The 13664-nt window shown below is 52.2% G+C and overlaps 2 protein-coding genes and 1 non-coding gene across 3 annotated transcripts; 1 reads left to right on the forward strand and 2 right to left on the reverse strand.

Annotated features, from left to right (window-relative positions):
• Positions 1-2548: 2548 nt before the first annotated feature.
• LOC110261367 (protein FRG2-like) lies at positions 2549-4194 on the reverse strand. The gene is made up of 4 exons (XM_084965681.1): positions 4014-4194; positions 3634-3714; positions 3330-3407; positions 2549-3033 (listed from the first exon to the last, which is right to left on the reverse strand). The coding sequence occupies exons 1-4, from the start codon at positions 4192-4194 to the stop codon at positions 2549-2551; spliced, it is 825 nt and encodes a 274-aa protein (XP_084821807.1).
• A 3694-nt stretch (positions 4195-7888) lies between these two features.
• Positions 7889-12529, forward strand: LOC110261303 (protein FAM90A27P-like). The gene is made up of 6 exons (XM_021097281.2): positions 7889-8029; positions 8253-8425; positions 9481-9658; positions 10826-11022; positions 11448-11556; positions 12313-12529. The coding sequence occupies exons 1-6, from the start codon at positions 7889-7891 to the stop codon at positions 12427-12429; spliced, it is 915 nt and encodes a 304-aa protein (XP_020952940.2). The 3' UTR covers positions 12430-12529.
• Positions 12530-13322: 793 nt separating this feature from the next.
• On the reverse strand, positions 13323-13431 carry LOC146402440 (U6 spliceosomal RNA). The gene has a single exon (XR_014808698.1). It is a non-coding gene; the product is annotated as a U6 spliceosomal RNA (small nuclear RNA).
• Positions 13432-13664: the final 233 nt, after the last annotated feature.

Consider the following 13664-nt stretch of genomic DNA (forward strand, 5'->3'; position numbering starts at 1 on the left):
GTTCTCCTGGGTTCCCTTCCCAATTAGAGTCTTTTGTTTTTCCCCTTGCTTATCTCAACCTACCTGTGTTTACCAAGTATTATGGCATGGAATGCATTTGAAAGGTCCAGCATCTTCCTCATAGATGTATTTAGCCATTCTCATCAAGATTCAGAAAGCGTATTAACCATTACAATTGCTTGATTCCTAGATATCTTTGTAATTTATGTTGGACAAGGAGAAATTTAGGTACCTTGAGAAAACAAATTAATTTTTACTATTTGCCTTTGAAAATTATTTTGAATACCTTTCTTTCTTTTTTTTTTTTTTTTTGGTCATTTTAGGCTGCCCCTGTGGCATGTGGAGGTTCCCAGGCTAGGGGTCAAATTGGAGCTATAGCTGCCAACCTACACCACAGCCATAGCAACGCCAGATCCGAGCTGCCTCTGAGACCTACACCACAGCTCCTGGCAGTGCCCGATCCTTAACCCACTGAGTGAGGCCACGGATTGAACCCGCCACCTCATGGTTCCTAGTCAGATTCGTTTCTGCTGCGCCACAACTGGAACTCCAAATATGTTTCTTTTAAGTAATTAATTAAAAAAAATGTTTTTGGTCTTTTTTTTTGTCTTTTTTTTTTTTGCCATTTCTTGGGCTGCTCCCACAGCATATGGAGGTTCCCAGGCTAGGGGTCCAATCAGAGCTGTAGCCACCGGCCTACACCAGAGCCACAGCAACGTGGGATCCGAGCCGCGTCTGCAACCTACACCACAGCTCACGGCAACGCCGAATCGTTAACCCACTGAGCAAGGGCAGGGATCGAACCTGCAACCTCATGGTTCCTAGTCGGATTCTTTAACCACTGCGCCATGACGGGAACTCCCAATTTAAAAACTTTTAACTAGTTTATTTAACATTTTTTGGGGGGAGGGGCTGCAACCAGTGCACAAAGAATTTCCTAGACCAGGGATTGAATTGTGCCAGAGCAGCAACCAGAGCCATGGCAGCCACAGTGCTGGATCTCAACCCTCTGAGCCACCAGGAACTCACTATTTTACCTTTTTTTATTAGCCTCTCTGCCCCCATATAGAAGTTCCGAGGCCAGGGATCGAATTCGAGTAGACGCTGTGAGCTACCCCACAGCTTCAGAGACAGCGCAGAATCCTTAAGCCACTGGACTACAAGAGAACTCTGACTGTGTTTAGAATACTGAGTTTTTCTGCTCAAGAACACAGTGTGGTCTGTTTTATTTTATCCTCTTGCAATTGCATCCCCAATTTCCAAGGGTGACTTGTCACGTCTCCCTTTTGTACACATCTGGGTACTTGTTTTGCGTAAGTTGAAGCCATGTGATGGGCGCACAACGGTTTGTCATCTGTAATCACTTACCTGGCCTCACTCACGGGAAGGGCAATCTGCCACCCTCATGTACAAGAGCTTTTAGGTGTAGGGAAGCCAAGTTTGGGGCTGAAGTAGAAGTGAAAAGAAAACAGCCTCCTCACCCCCACCCACAGGAAAGTACATCCAGATGGGCAAGAAGGGAATTATGTCAAAGGTACCACACATGAAATCATTGGTATTTATTTCACTTCTAAGTGAAACGGAAATAAAAAGGCAAAGGATAAAACAGATTCTCCAAATTTCATTTTATTAGTCTTTCATCAAAATTATCTACATCAACATGCTGAGAGAGTCCATGATCCCAGGGTAACATGTAAATCACAGACTGTATGTAATGAAATTTATCAATATGTAAAACACCAATGACAATATCTATATTAACACGCTCTAGTAAAATACCACACACTGAAATCTATAAACGAGACGAAAATTTAAAAGGAGGTCCATAAGGTGAGCCACGCGAAGAATACATATATACGGTCAAAAAGCATTGCATGGATTTGACTTGGGTTTTCTATCAAGTCAGTAAAAAGCCAATCAAAGCGACACGATGACGTCATCATAAATTCATCCAACCGAAGAAGAGAAACCTTTTTCCACACTGACCGTCCTTCTGGGTGTGTGGACAGCCTTCCTCCCAGGACTGGGGGTGAAGGAGGGAAGACCCACAGCCTTTGCATCAGGAAAAGGGGGAGGGAGTAACCTGTGGACTCGGCTCCACTTGAAAATATGCAAATACACAGGAAGTGCCCCCGGAAGGTTGTTCTCACGATAAAATAAAGCTGAGCTTTGCTCACTCTAAAATAACGCCGCTGTAGAACCAGCACCTCGGTGGGAGCCGTCCCGCGAGGTGGGGGCCAGGGGCTGGATGCACCCAGGTGACTGCCAAGATACTCCAAGTGCATACATTGCCTAACAGGAATGACAAACTTTGTAAACTTCGTCCTCGGGGAAACCCAGATCTCACCATTCTGAGTCAAGCTTTTAAGCGCCTTTGCGAGGTCCGCCCCGGGGTCTCACGTTCCCAATGAACGCGCTGGGGAGAATCGGCGCTGCCCCCTGGTCTGAGAGAATCTGAGAAGCAGCAGGGCTTGGCTCTCGCGCTCAGAGCTGAGCTCTCTGCCGAATAAGGCTGGGTCCCCTTGGGGCAGATCAAGCGCAGTCTGATTCACTGACAGGCTGTCTGGGGCCGAGATGGACTGTCCTTGCAGCCCTGAGCTTCCCCTCCATCCTTAGCTGGACCCTGGGGCTCTGGCAGTGGGGTTGGGACGAGCCAGCTGTCAGCGGGGAAGACATAGGCCGCCTGGTTGGCCATGGCGTAGAAGGTGTGCACGGCCGCGAACAGGGGCCCCCGGAGCTGGGCCAGCTGCTCCCGGGTCGGGGGCGAATGTCCCTGCTGGTGGTACACCTGCAGCATGTTCTGACAAATGGCCTCGGACATGGTGCGCAGGGAGGTCACGAGGTGTTTGCGAAGTGGAGGGGGCTGGTCTCCTGGGGACCTGGATCTGGGCCGCTTGCCGCCCCCAGGGTGCCTCTCCGGGGACCTCCTGGGGCTGGCGTCCCGGGTCTTTTCACTCTCGCTGCTGTGGCCCTCGGCAAGGACCTTCTCTCTCTCCTTCTCCAAAGACACACTGCACTCATCTGGAGAGGCCCCTGCGGACAGAGCACGTGGGTGAGAGCCCTGCCACAGCCAGGGCATGGATGCCCCGCTCCCAGGATCTCACCCTGTGCCTTCCGATAAGCCCCACCTACCTCCTGTTCCCGCCCCGCCCCCTCTACCTTATTAGATGGAGGCGATGCCAGCCCCATCCTGGGCCCTCCCGTCCGTCCTCCCTGGGTCCTGGAGTCTCCACATGGCTTCAGCCGTTGGCAGCCCTCCCGGTGCCCACGCACTGGGAAGGTTACCTGCCTTTTCTTTGTGCACCTGGGGACCCCAAACAAGATCCTACCTGTTCCATCGCAGGTGCGGTCCCTGGACTTGCTCTTCCTCTTCCAGGACCTCTCTGGACTGGAGCAGCAGTCTGAACCTGTGGAGAAAGGGGGAGTTTGAGGAAGTGGCTGCCACAGGCAGCCTGGAAGCCCCGTCTCTCCCGGGGCTCTCTTTGGAGTCCAGATGGCAACCAAAGCGCCTTTCGGAACTGCACATCCTAGAGTGTGGGATGTGCTGGGCCTGGCTGCCCAGGCTCACCCAGTTCCCTGCGCAGGGGGACTGTGGGCAAGCCTGTCCCTGTTCCCCAGAGAATGAAATCTTACCTGACGATTCAAGGCAGCTGGTTGCTCCTTCTGGCTCAGGGTCCTTGGAATTGTCCTCGTGGTTGGTCTTGGGCGCCGACCCTGGAGAGAAAGAGGGAATGAGATGACTGGCCGCCTCGAGGCACACAGAGGGCTCTAGTCCACTCCTAACTCGCATTTGAGGGCAATTGCGTCACCCGAGGCCAGTGGGCCACGGCCAGTGTGAACTGGCGCCACGGGCTGGGGGGGGGGTTCATTACTACTGTGATCAAAGGGCCCGCAGGGCTGAGTGATCGCCCTTATCACCGATCCCGACTTAAAGCCCAAACAAGACACAAAGAAAAGGTGTCCCTGCTTCCACCTCTCCTCCCAGCATCCAGACAAAGAGCCCAGGTCCCTACCTGGCGTTTGGGCCTGGCTCTGCCTTAACGGGGAAGAGACTGTGTGGTCTTTGTCGGGGGAAAGTGTCTCTTCCACCTCGGAGCCCCTTTCCTCACCAGAGGTCGGCTGGGTGGGGGGCTGGTCAGTGGGCTGTTGGATGGAGGGGCTGTGGGGCTGGAGGTCTTCAGCTGCCGCTTCCATCTCGGAGCCCAAAGGAGAGGCCCTCTCTCAGACAGGTCCTGAGTCAGAAGTGTCCATGGGAGGGGAGGAACTGGCCTTTTCTAAGAGGCTGAGGGGGCGTGCCTTGCTCTGATTGGCTGATTGGATTGCATCTTCCCGCACCTTCCCGTCAGGGATCCCAGCCTGAGCTGGCGTGAGCTGAGGGCTGGGTCTGATGGGATTAGAGGAGGGGACCCCCCCTCCCCCGGGAAAAGCCAGCGAATCTGTGTTTCCCTTGAAGAGCCCTTCCAGATGACCAGTGTTCTCTCCGTTTGGATCATGCCTTCCAAGTTCTTTGGGTGGGGGTTGGTGGGGGTTGGGTGGGAAATAGAGCCGATACACTTTCATGGCAGTCGTAGGGGTATGTATTTGTCGAATAGAGAAGTTGGGAGCTCTGAAATCCGTTCTAAGAAGAATTTATTTAGTTAGTTAGGCCTTATCGGTGGCATGTGGAGGTTCTTGGGCTGGGGATGGCACGGGCACCCCAGCTGCCACCCAGAGCCCCAGTAGTGCCAATGCTGGATCCTCAACTTACTGAGCCACCAGGGCATACCCAGCACGCACTTATTTAAGGGTATAAAAGACAATAAGAGACTCCTGGGGTTTTAACATGAAATTATATCAGAAGTAAAAAAACTATCATTTGATACCGAGTTCATAGTCACATGCTCCCCAGTGACTCCCACATGACTTCTGGTTTTCCCAGTGCCTTTCAGTTTGCACGTCTGGGATTAGAGCCACCTTCGACCACACAGGCACGCGTTCCTGTACAGTCACACACAGATATACACGCACACGTCAGAAACCGCATGCTTGCACACGCAGGCACAGCAAGGACATGGCGTCTCTCAGTGCATTGCAGTGCTCCCTCAGAAGAACGGGCCAGGGCATCTGTCCCCAGGGCTCTTCCTCCGTTCAAACCTCAGAGAGGCGTGCGTGTCAGATTTCCCCAGTGCCAACACCTCTCTCCCAGCACTGTGGGTTCCCTGGTCTAGCTCCTTGGGGTTCAGCTGAAGTCTGCTGTCCAGCCGCTTTGAGAGATGCTCCTGCCATCCCCAGACGAGAGACCTCCCACCTTGAGGAGGTGTCGTGTGTGTGTGTGTGTGTGTGTGTGTGTGTGTGTGTGTGTGTGTGTGTGTGTGTGTGTGAAGGGACAGTAAACATCCAATTAAGCGTTTGATCCAATCGGGGTCGTGTTGATTGGATCCCACGTGATGAGATGATGAGGTTAGCAGGACGGAAGTTCCCAGGGGTCCCTCTGAGACTATATAAAGCCCAGCAGGAGAAGGAATCTTCAGTCAGCCTGGTAACCCCTCGGTCTACGGTCTACCGGCCTCTTACCTCCAGTCTCCAGATATCGGAGCAGCTCTGGACAGACAAGCACCACACAGGTTGGTTTTCATTACTGCTTAGGGCCTCCGTGTACCATCAAAGACCGCAGACAGTGGGAAACACCGACAGAGGGCCATTTGTGGGTGTTTGTAGGGGTGGAGGCCTGTCCTAATTAGTTATTTAATAGAAGGTCTTAGCCCAGAGCCTGATTTGCAAAGTATTTCCAAAGCGTTCATTTGATATGAGAGTCAGCATTTCCAAAGAGTGGCCCCCAGCCCCTGATGTGTGTGGGGTGGTAGGTGAAACTTGCGGAGCCCTGCTGTCTTTGACCAAAGGGCTTTTAAAAACTGTAGGTGATTTATTCATTCACCGTTTATCCTGGTGTGTTCACGAGATCTTGTTTGGAGCTGGTCGAAATTCAGGACCCCAACCCTAACCGTGTAAGAAAACCAGAGCAGCCCCTCAGGTGTGAAGCTGCCAGTGCCATGTGGAGGCCAGAGCTATTCTCCCTTAATGTGTGGCCGGGAAAGTCTTCCTCACTGCTTGATTTGGGTCACTTCAAATCTGAAGAGGAGGAGTTCCCGTCGTGGTGCAGTGGTTAACAAATCCGACTAGGAACCATGAGGTTGCGGGTTTGGTCCCTGGCCTTGCTCAGTGGGTTAAGGATCCGGCGTTGCCATGAGCTGTGCTGTAGGTTGCAGATGTGGCTCGGATCCCCCATTGTTGTGGCTCTAGCGTAGGCTGGTGGATACAGCTCCAATTCAGCCCCTCGCCTGGGAACCTCCATATGCCCTGGGAGGGGCCCTAGAAAAGACAAAAAGACAAAAAAAAAAAAAATCTGAAGAGGAAAACATCCTTTATTCTTGACCTTCAAATATAGCAGCCCCAAGGTCAGATCCAGCCTGCCCTGACCCTTGCTTTCCTGTTTCTAGGGCAAGATAGCTTCTCTTTTTCTTAATAGAATCCATTCTGATACATTTTATTTCCCTCTTTTTTGGGAGGTGGGGGTGGGGTTTTGCTCATGGCCTTTGGGATTTCCTGGGCAGGGATTGACCCCTCAGCACAGCAGTGAGCTGAGCCACAGCAGTGACAGTGCTGCATCCTTAACTTGTTGAACCACCAGGGGACTCCCAATCGTATTTACTCTTTATGACGGCCTGTCAACTAAGATATTTTCCTGTTACATTCTGTTGGAATTCCCAATAGATCCTACTGAATTTTTAGTTAACCAATTCTACCTTTTCTTTCTTTTTTTTTCCTGTCTCCAGTTTCTTAATGAACACTTTGGAGAAATTTTGCTTGTTTTTAAGGTGTCCACTTAGAGAAGGAATTTCTCCAGAACCCAGGTTTTATCCTGCTTCTAAGTTAGGACTGGGTTCAAATACAATGTGTGAAGCAGGAGACGGGAAAAATCATAAATTTCTCTATGGCAAGAGCATCAAGCTAAGTCAGAATGAAACACAGGGATTTCCTCTGGTGGCCTCGCAGGTTAAGGCTTCCAGGTTGTGACTGCTGTGGCATGGCTTGGATCCCTGGCCGGGGAACTTCCTTATGCCATGGCTGTGGCAAAAAAAGAATTGAAAGACACATACTATACCTCCCCCTGTCCCCCCTGTGCAGGGGGTGGGTCTTTCCCAGGGTTCAGTGTGGGTCCACGTTACAGGGGAAGCAGACCCCTGCAGGACAGGAGGATATAACCAAAGTTGAGAAAAATGGTCCCTGTCTTCAGAGAGTAGCGTCGCAATTTTTAAGAGTAATACTTCTTTTTCTCCATGCTCTTGGGGTGGGTAGACCTCAAGGTTCCCTCTGTCCATGCATCCCTGACCAAAATATCTTGGATGAGATGTCAGTAGAATGTTCACCTGTCGATGGGATGCACAATCCATTGTCTTGAAAATGCATAAAACTGCATCGCCAACTCCTGACCAGTGGAACTTTTCTCAGAGCTTCTATGAGTCTGTCTCCTGGCTTTATAACCCTCAGTTTGACTTGAATAAATTATCCTTTTTTGAAATTTCCTTTGGGTGTATTGGGTTGAGCATCTGGTGTAGTCGGTGCTGTGGCTTGGGTTCGATTCCTGGCCGGGGGATCTTCTACATGTCATGGGCAAGGCAAAAAAAAAAAACAAATTCTTTTTTTTTCCCTCTTGGCTTGATTGTTCATTGAATTTTCATGGACCTAGTGGAGAAACTTTAAAAAAGTGAATCCCATTATTCTTCATTAAGTGGTGCTGTGTTCCCAGTAGAAGAACACGCACACAGTAGTTTGCATAAGAGGTGGCAGGTAAGAAGGTGGGCAGAAGAGGGGTGAGGCTTGAGCATCCTGTGTGTGGGGGATTCCCGGGATGTCCCCAACTCAATGGTTTCATCTTCTCTTCACAGAGAAAGCGAACCCCTGGGACAGGACCGGCCTGATGGATCCCCGCACGCTGTCCATTGAACAGGGCAAAGAGTTCTTAAGGCAGGTCGGGATTCCGCAACGTGATGTGAGTATGGGGGATGTGAGGTTGGGCAGGGAGACGTGGAGGAATGAAGTGGACCCCTTTGCCCTCCACCAGGCTGCTGCTAAGGCAGGTTCTCCCAGGGGTGACAACAATGAGAAAGAAACAGGAAAAAGGCCCTGGGAGGTTTCTTTCTCTCTGTGATCGCAAGATTTCTTCCTGTGGGCACAAGGGTGGTGCTATCGTGATTCTTTTTTGTCTCCATCAGATCAACTTGATGACGGAGAAGTGGGTAGTGGATGCCTCTGTGGAGGTCCTGCTGCGGTTTCCCCTGCGGCCCGGGGAGGATCCAACGGCCCGCTGTGTCCCTCAGAAGAAATGTCCGCCTTCAGCCCACAAGCCTCGCAGCGCTTCACAGAGACCTGGAGGCCAGGATGGGAGGTCAGTCCAAGGTCACGCAGTGGGAGTTCCCGCTGTGGTGCGGTGGACTAAGAGCCTGCCTGCAGCAGCTCAGGTCAGGGTGGAGGTGAGGGTTGGATCCCCGGCCTAGTGCAGTGGGTTAAAGGATCTGCTGATGTGGCAGGTGCAGCATAGGTCCCCAGCTAGAGCTCTCATTCCATCCCTGGCCCAGGAACCTTCATATGCAGAGGGTGGGACCATAAAGAAAAGAACAGAACAGAACAGAACGTTAGGCATGGAAATGGGGTAGAGGCTGCAGGCCTTCCAACCGGGCACAGGGGTGGGCTGTAGATTTCTGCCTGAAATGCATCTGCAGACTTTTGACTTGAGTGTCCCTCAGCCCAACACAGGCTTTAGGTGGTGAGCTGCCTGGTGTGAATTTGCATGAACATGTGGGCTTACACTGGTGTCCTCAGATTCCTCGTGTCTATGGCTTTGTGCTAAGCCTCTGCTGAACACTGGCAGGTGGTTATGCAGTCATGGCTGCAATTTCACAGATGCTCCTTAGCTGAAGTAGCAAATCTTTGCAAAGTCTTGTCAGAAGAACTGGTGGGTTTTCCAAGAAGTTCTTCTGTGAACATTGTGTACACTCTGGAAATGTGTGGGAAAAACATCCTCAGGTGTTGATTGCCTATGATTTGGCTTTAATAAATTTGGTAGATGATTAAGTGTTGGAGGGGGTGCCTGGCCCAAAACCCCAAACGTGGGTCCAAGGGACACTGCCTGTCTCAGGGAGCATCAGTACGATGCCCCTGGCCATAGCCAAGTCTCCATGTACAAGGTTGCAAATCGAATTTCACCCTGTGTTCATCCAGGGGTCTCTTCTCAGGCAGCGTCCTATTCTGGGAGGAAGGACTGATGGGGAAAGATGACACATTTCACCGACTGGGACATGGGTTCCTGAGGGGACCAAGTCGTAGTGGGTGTGACCTAGAGGGCAGCGAGCCCCTTCCTCACCCACTCGGGGAAGTAGAGGTACGATGGGCTTCTGTCTCTGGGTCTACACACGCTGTTGTCTTTCTTTTTCTTGTGACCAGACAACCCAACAGTCAGTTCCCAAAGAAGCGTGACCAGAAGCCCAAGGACATGCGGCGGATCAAAGACCACCCCCATCACTGTCTGCCGCAAAGGCCCCCTGTGGCCGCGCAGGTGCAGATGCTACAGAGGGAACCAGGGGGGCAGAGGACCCTCCCCTCCAAAGAGAAGGAGGCCCAGGTATGTGGCAGCTGGGCTATTTCAAGAACCGGGGTGTCTGCAGGGATCCCAGGGAGTGGTCGTTACCATGGAAAGGCCTGTCTGCTGACTCAGGTGTAATTACTTATCCAAGGCTGGCCTGGTGTGCAGTATCCTCACCTGGCTGATGGGCCCAGCAGACCTTGGAGGAGCTGTCTTGCTCCCTGCTTCGTGTCAAGGCCAGCTTGGCATCTGTCCCTTCCACAAATACAGTTCATGTTCATCCCCTTCGGACACATTACACTCTTTTCTCCTTGGTCTCTCTCTAAAATGGTCTGTGGAAAACACCATCATATCTTTTCTAAAAAAATTTGTATTATAGTTGATTTGCAGAACTCTGTTTCTGCTGTACCGCAAAGTGACCCAGTTACGCACATATGTACACAGTTATGCATATGTCTCTTCTCACCTTATCCTCCATCGTGTCCCATCACAAGTGACTGGATAGAGTTTCCTGTGCTCTGCAGCAGGACCTCCTTGCTTATCCGCTCCAAATGCAACAGGAACACCGTAGCGTCTTGAATGTCCTGGCAGCTGTGGTCGTGTCCTCTCGTGCAAACCAATATCCAGCCTCGAAAATCTGCTCTTCAGAAGCACATGTGGATGGAGGGCTGAATCACTTTGCTGTAGAGCAGAAATTAACACGACCTTGTAGGTCAATCAACTATACTTCATTAAGCCTAATTTAAAAAAATTGGCGCTTGGAAGTTCCCTGCTCAGTGGGTTAAGTATCTGGCATTGCCATAGCTGTGGCATCAGTTGCAACAGTGGCACGGGTTGGATCCCTGGCCTGGGAACTTCCACGTGCCATGGGCGTGGCACAAGAAACACACAAAACAAAAAACCTGCCCTTAGGCAGTTGGCCCTGAAACAATGCAGAGACGAGGGGCCACAAACCCCAGACAGTTGGAGAATCGTGTATGACTGTGGAGTCAGCCCTCTGGGCTTTGGACCCAGGGTCCCCCACCCAGGGATTCAAAGGACTTTGCCTGGGGCAGGACAGGGATGGTCTGTGTTTATGAAAACCATCTGAGCATAAGTGGCCCTGCCCAGGCCCTACCCAGGTTGTTCTGGGGTCGATTGCATGGCCTTGGGGAGTCATCCGTGATTTCTGCTGATCCACTGACCACCTACCTCCTCTGCCCACAGGTGAAGTGCAGGAACTGTGGCGCCTTTGGGCACGTGGCCATGAGCAAGTGGTGCCCGGTGAAGTGCTGGAGCCGAGCCTCTGCTCCCCCGCTGTTGGGCTCCAAGGAGAAGGAGAATCTGGAACCCAGGAACCCCCTGGCCCTGCAGACTCTGGGGCCCTTTAGCAAGACTGACAGAAAGAAGGAACCAGGACCAAGGTGAGGCATGGCAGGGTCAGGACGATTCGGGGGCAGTGGGACCGAGGGAGCTGGCCTTGTCCCCTGCACGCTTCCTCTACCGACATCCCAGGTGCAGGCAGGGCTCCTTCTAGTCCTGAGAATCACGAGGGGGGCAGGGCCAGGAATGACCGTGGGAGAAGGCCCATGGCAGGCAGAGGGCCCCCCCAGTCTCTAGGAGAGTAGTTCAAGATGAAAGCCCGTTAAGGCCGTGGGGGCGGGGAGAGCTCGCGGGACGTGGGGGCTGCCTGTGGAGCAAAGGAGGGGCTTCCCTTTGCAAAGGGCACAGGCCCTTGGATGCCTGGCTCCTCCCCTGGACTGGGCTCCAGGAGGGGTCTTGGTTCCTGGTCCCTGGTGAGGGCAGGACGGTGGGGACATGCAGCCACTTACCTTGAACTGTTCTGCAGGCAGGAGGAGCGGGAGAGAAATCCTCTGCCACGGCCCTTTCCCAAGAGACCCCAAGAGAAGAAGCACAGACCGTGGCATGAGCCCGAGGAATTGTGTGCCTTTCTGAGGGTGAGCCTTCCGCCGGGTCCTCTTCTCTGTTCCTCTTCCACATGCCCAGTCTGCTGCCCTTCTCTGCCCCTCTGTGTGCAGGCTGGTGTTCAACCCAGGCTGGCCTCTGGAAGTCCTGGTTTATGTCTCTCTTTGTCATAGTCCAGTTTCTTGATTTAGACTTTCCCCCCTGTGTTTTTTTTTTTTTTTTTGCAAGTAGGCCAGCAAATGCTCGTGGAGGCATTTCAGGGCATGCCCGAAGGGTTTTATCAGTTGCCCTGTCTGACTTTAGGTCAAGCCAAGAGGCCTTTGCCCTTGTAAACACTCCCAACTGCCCTCAACAGTGTACTTGCTGTTGGCATTCTCCACATGGCATGGGCCAATGATTTTACCCTTGACCTTGACCATAGACGCTAGGAGGCACGTTTTCATTGTCACATCAGATTGGTATTGTCATATTTTCCCTTGGCCACCTCGGAGGTCAGTATCTCTGCCAGGGTCTAGAGACCACTTGCCTGTCTTTTTCTGGGAAAGTTAACATTGCACGTGTTTTCTATCTCCCTTGGTGGATCCTCTTCCTCCTGATGCAGAAAACGATCCTGGTGTGTATTTGTCACGTTCCCCCTGTGATATCTCCCTGCTGGTTGCCCTCAGTTCTAAGCGGCTTATGATTTCCTGTTTTCCATGATGAGATGGTGGAAATGGTCAGTCCTGTCCTGCACACAGGCTGATGATTCTGAGTCCTGCCGTGTCTCAATGAGCTTCCTTCTCCCGTAGCAACCCACGCGGCCGATGCCTGTCGGGACGTCCAGGAAGAGATCTGCCCCCAGCCCCGTTCTCACGGGACAGACACTGGCCAAGAAACCGAGTAGGACCGGATCCTGCCCTATGTAGTCTCTCAAGACAGCACCGGGACCCACCTTGCCAGGCGGAGAGGGCTGTGTTCCTGAGATGGGACGAGGGGTGCCAGAGCTCCGAATCTCAATGGTCCCCCCTTCCCTCCTCTCAAGACATCTGCCTTTTGGTGGGAGTCCCCATCCCAGCGGAGCCTGAGGCCCAGGTTCTGCAGTCCCAGGAAGTGTCGTCTCTAAGACTTCCTGGGCTCCTCTTCCCCCTTGTGACTGTGTGGAACCCCCTCCTCCGCCCCCCGTGGAGAGGTGCCCTGGCCTCCCATCTCAGCTGATTGGGATGCGACTGAAAGACTGAGGATTAGAAGGACGGAGGAGCAGGTGTGTCCAGGGAATCAGCACTTGCCCACGTGGTACCGACGGCAAAGCCGGAACTCCACATAATATTGAGGACTGAGGGACAGATGCCGCCTTCAAATTTTGGACCTTTATGTTGTGTTTCCAGTGGAAGCTTGTGAACTGGTTCTAGAGCATCCTTTGTAAGTTAGGTATGTAGGAAACCGAATCAGAGCAAAGAACATGTGTTATATTCTAATGTCGATAGAAAGCTATGAAATTCGTCTGTGTGGGTGAGCGACTGAAATTTGGGTAACCGAGCCAAAGACTTACTCATGATTCCGGAAACTCTCTGTACCTTTTAACCGATGCCCTTTCCCGAGGGTAGAATTTTTGAGTGTGAGGAAGTTTCGGTGGAAACGGTCTTCACCTTGGTTAATGGGAGATGGTTTCATCGCCTTTCCAAACCTTTGCAGCGTCGTGTTTGATGGATTTCTTCTGTATGAATAAAATTCTCTGAAATAGAGCATAGGTGGCCCGTGTTTTGATTTTTCCTTATCCTCTCCATTTGGTTGTCTTTCTTTCTTTCTTTCGTCTTTTTCTTAAAGGACGGAACGTGTCACGAGTTTACGTGTCGCCCTTGTGTGGGGCCATGCTGATGAGCTTCTCTGTGTCCTTCCCGTTTTGGTGTGGATGCCGCCAAAGTGAGCACCCATTTTCTTTGTCTTCATCCAGTTGTACTGCCCCGAGTAAAGGGGACCTTGGTACAGACAGTGCAATGCAGGGACCTGGGTTGTGGGGACAGTGGAGTGACCCAGGCTCGTTCCTCCTCGTCGCCTCATTGCTCAGGTGAGGGATGCGGGGCAATCGTCAGGTAAGAGTGACTTCGCGTGTGCCTGCGCAGTGGGATATGATGAGGTCCCCCTCAGGCGGTGTCTTGGCAGA

Source organism: Sus scrofa, chromosome 6, assembly GCF_054392235.1.
Source record: "Sus scrofa isolate SSC_HxYL_T2T_F1_AM1 chromosome 6, Sscrofa_HxYL_maternal_Yorkshire_Landrace_v2.0, whole genome shotgun sequence".
NCBI classification, from domain to species: Eukaryota; Metazoa; Chordata; class Mammalia; order Artiodactyla; family Suidae; genus Sus; species Sus scrofa.

What these genes read in the sequence shown, in the direction of transcription:
- LOC110261367 (XM_084965681.1), bottom strand. Translation starts at nt 4,194, where the DNA reads ATGGAAGCGGCAGCTGAAGACCTCCAGCCCCACAGCCCCTCCATCCAA. An exon ending in CAGCTGCCTTGAATCGTCAG is followed by an intron (nt 3,408 to 3,633) that starts GTAAGATTTCAT and finishes CTTTCTCCACAG; the next exon opens with GTTCAGACTGCTGCTCCAGT. An exon ending in CCGCACCTGCGATGGAACAG is followed by an intron (nt 3,034 to 3,329) that starts GTAGGATCTTGT and finishes CTCTGTCCGCAG; the next exon opens with GGGCCTCTCCAGATGAGTGC.
- LOC110261303 (XM_021097281.2), top strand. Translation starts at nt 7,889, where the DNA reads ATGTCCCCAACTCAATGGTTTCATCTTCTCTTCACAGAGAAAGCGAAC. An exon ending in CCAAAGAGAAGGAGGCCCAG is followed by an intron (nt 9,659 to 10,825) that starts GTATGTGGCAGC and finishes CTCTGCCCACAG; the next exon opens with GTGAAGTGCAGGAACTGTGG. An exon ending in AATTGTGTGCCTTTCTGAGG is followed by an intron (nt 11,557 to 12,312) that starts GTGAGCCTTCCG and finishes CTTCTCCCGTAG; the next exon opens with CAACCCACGCGGCCGATGCC.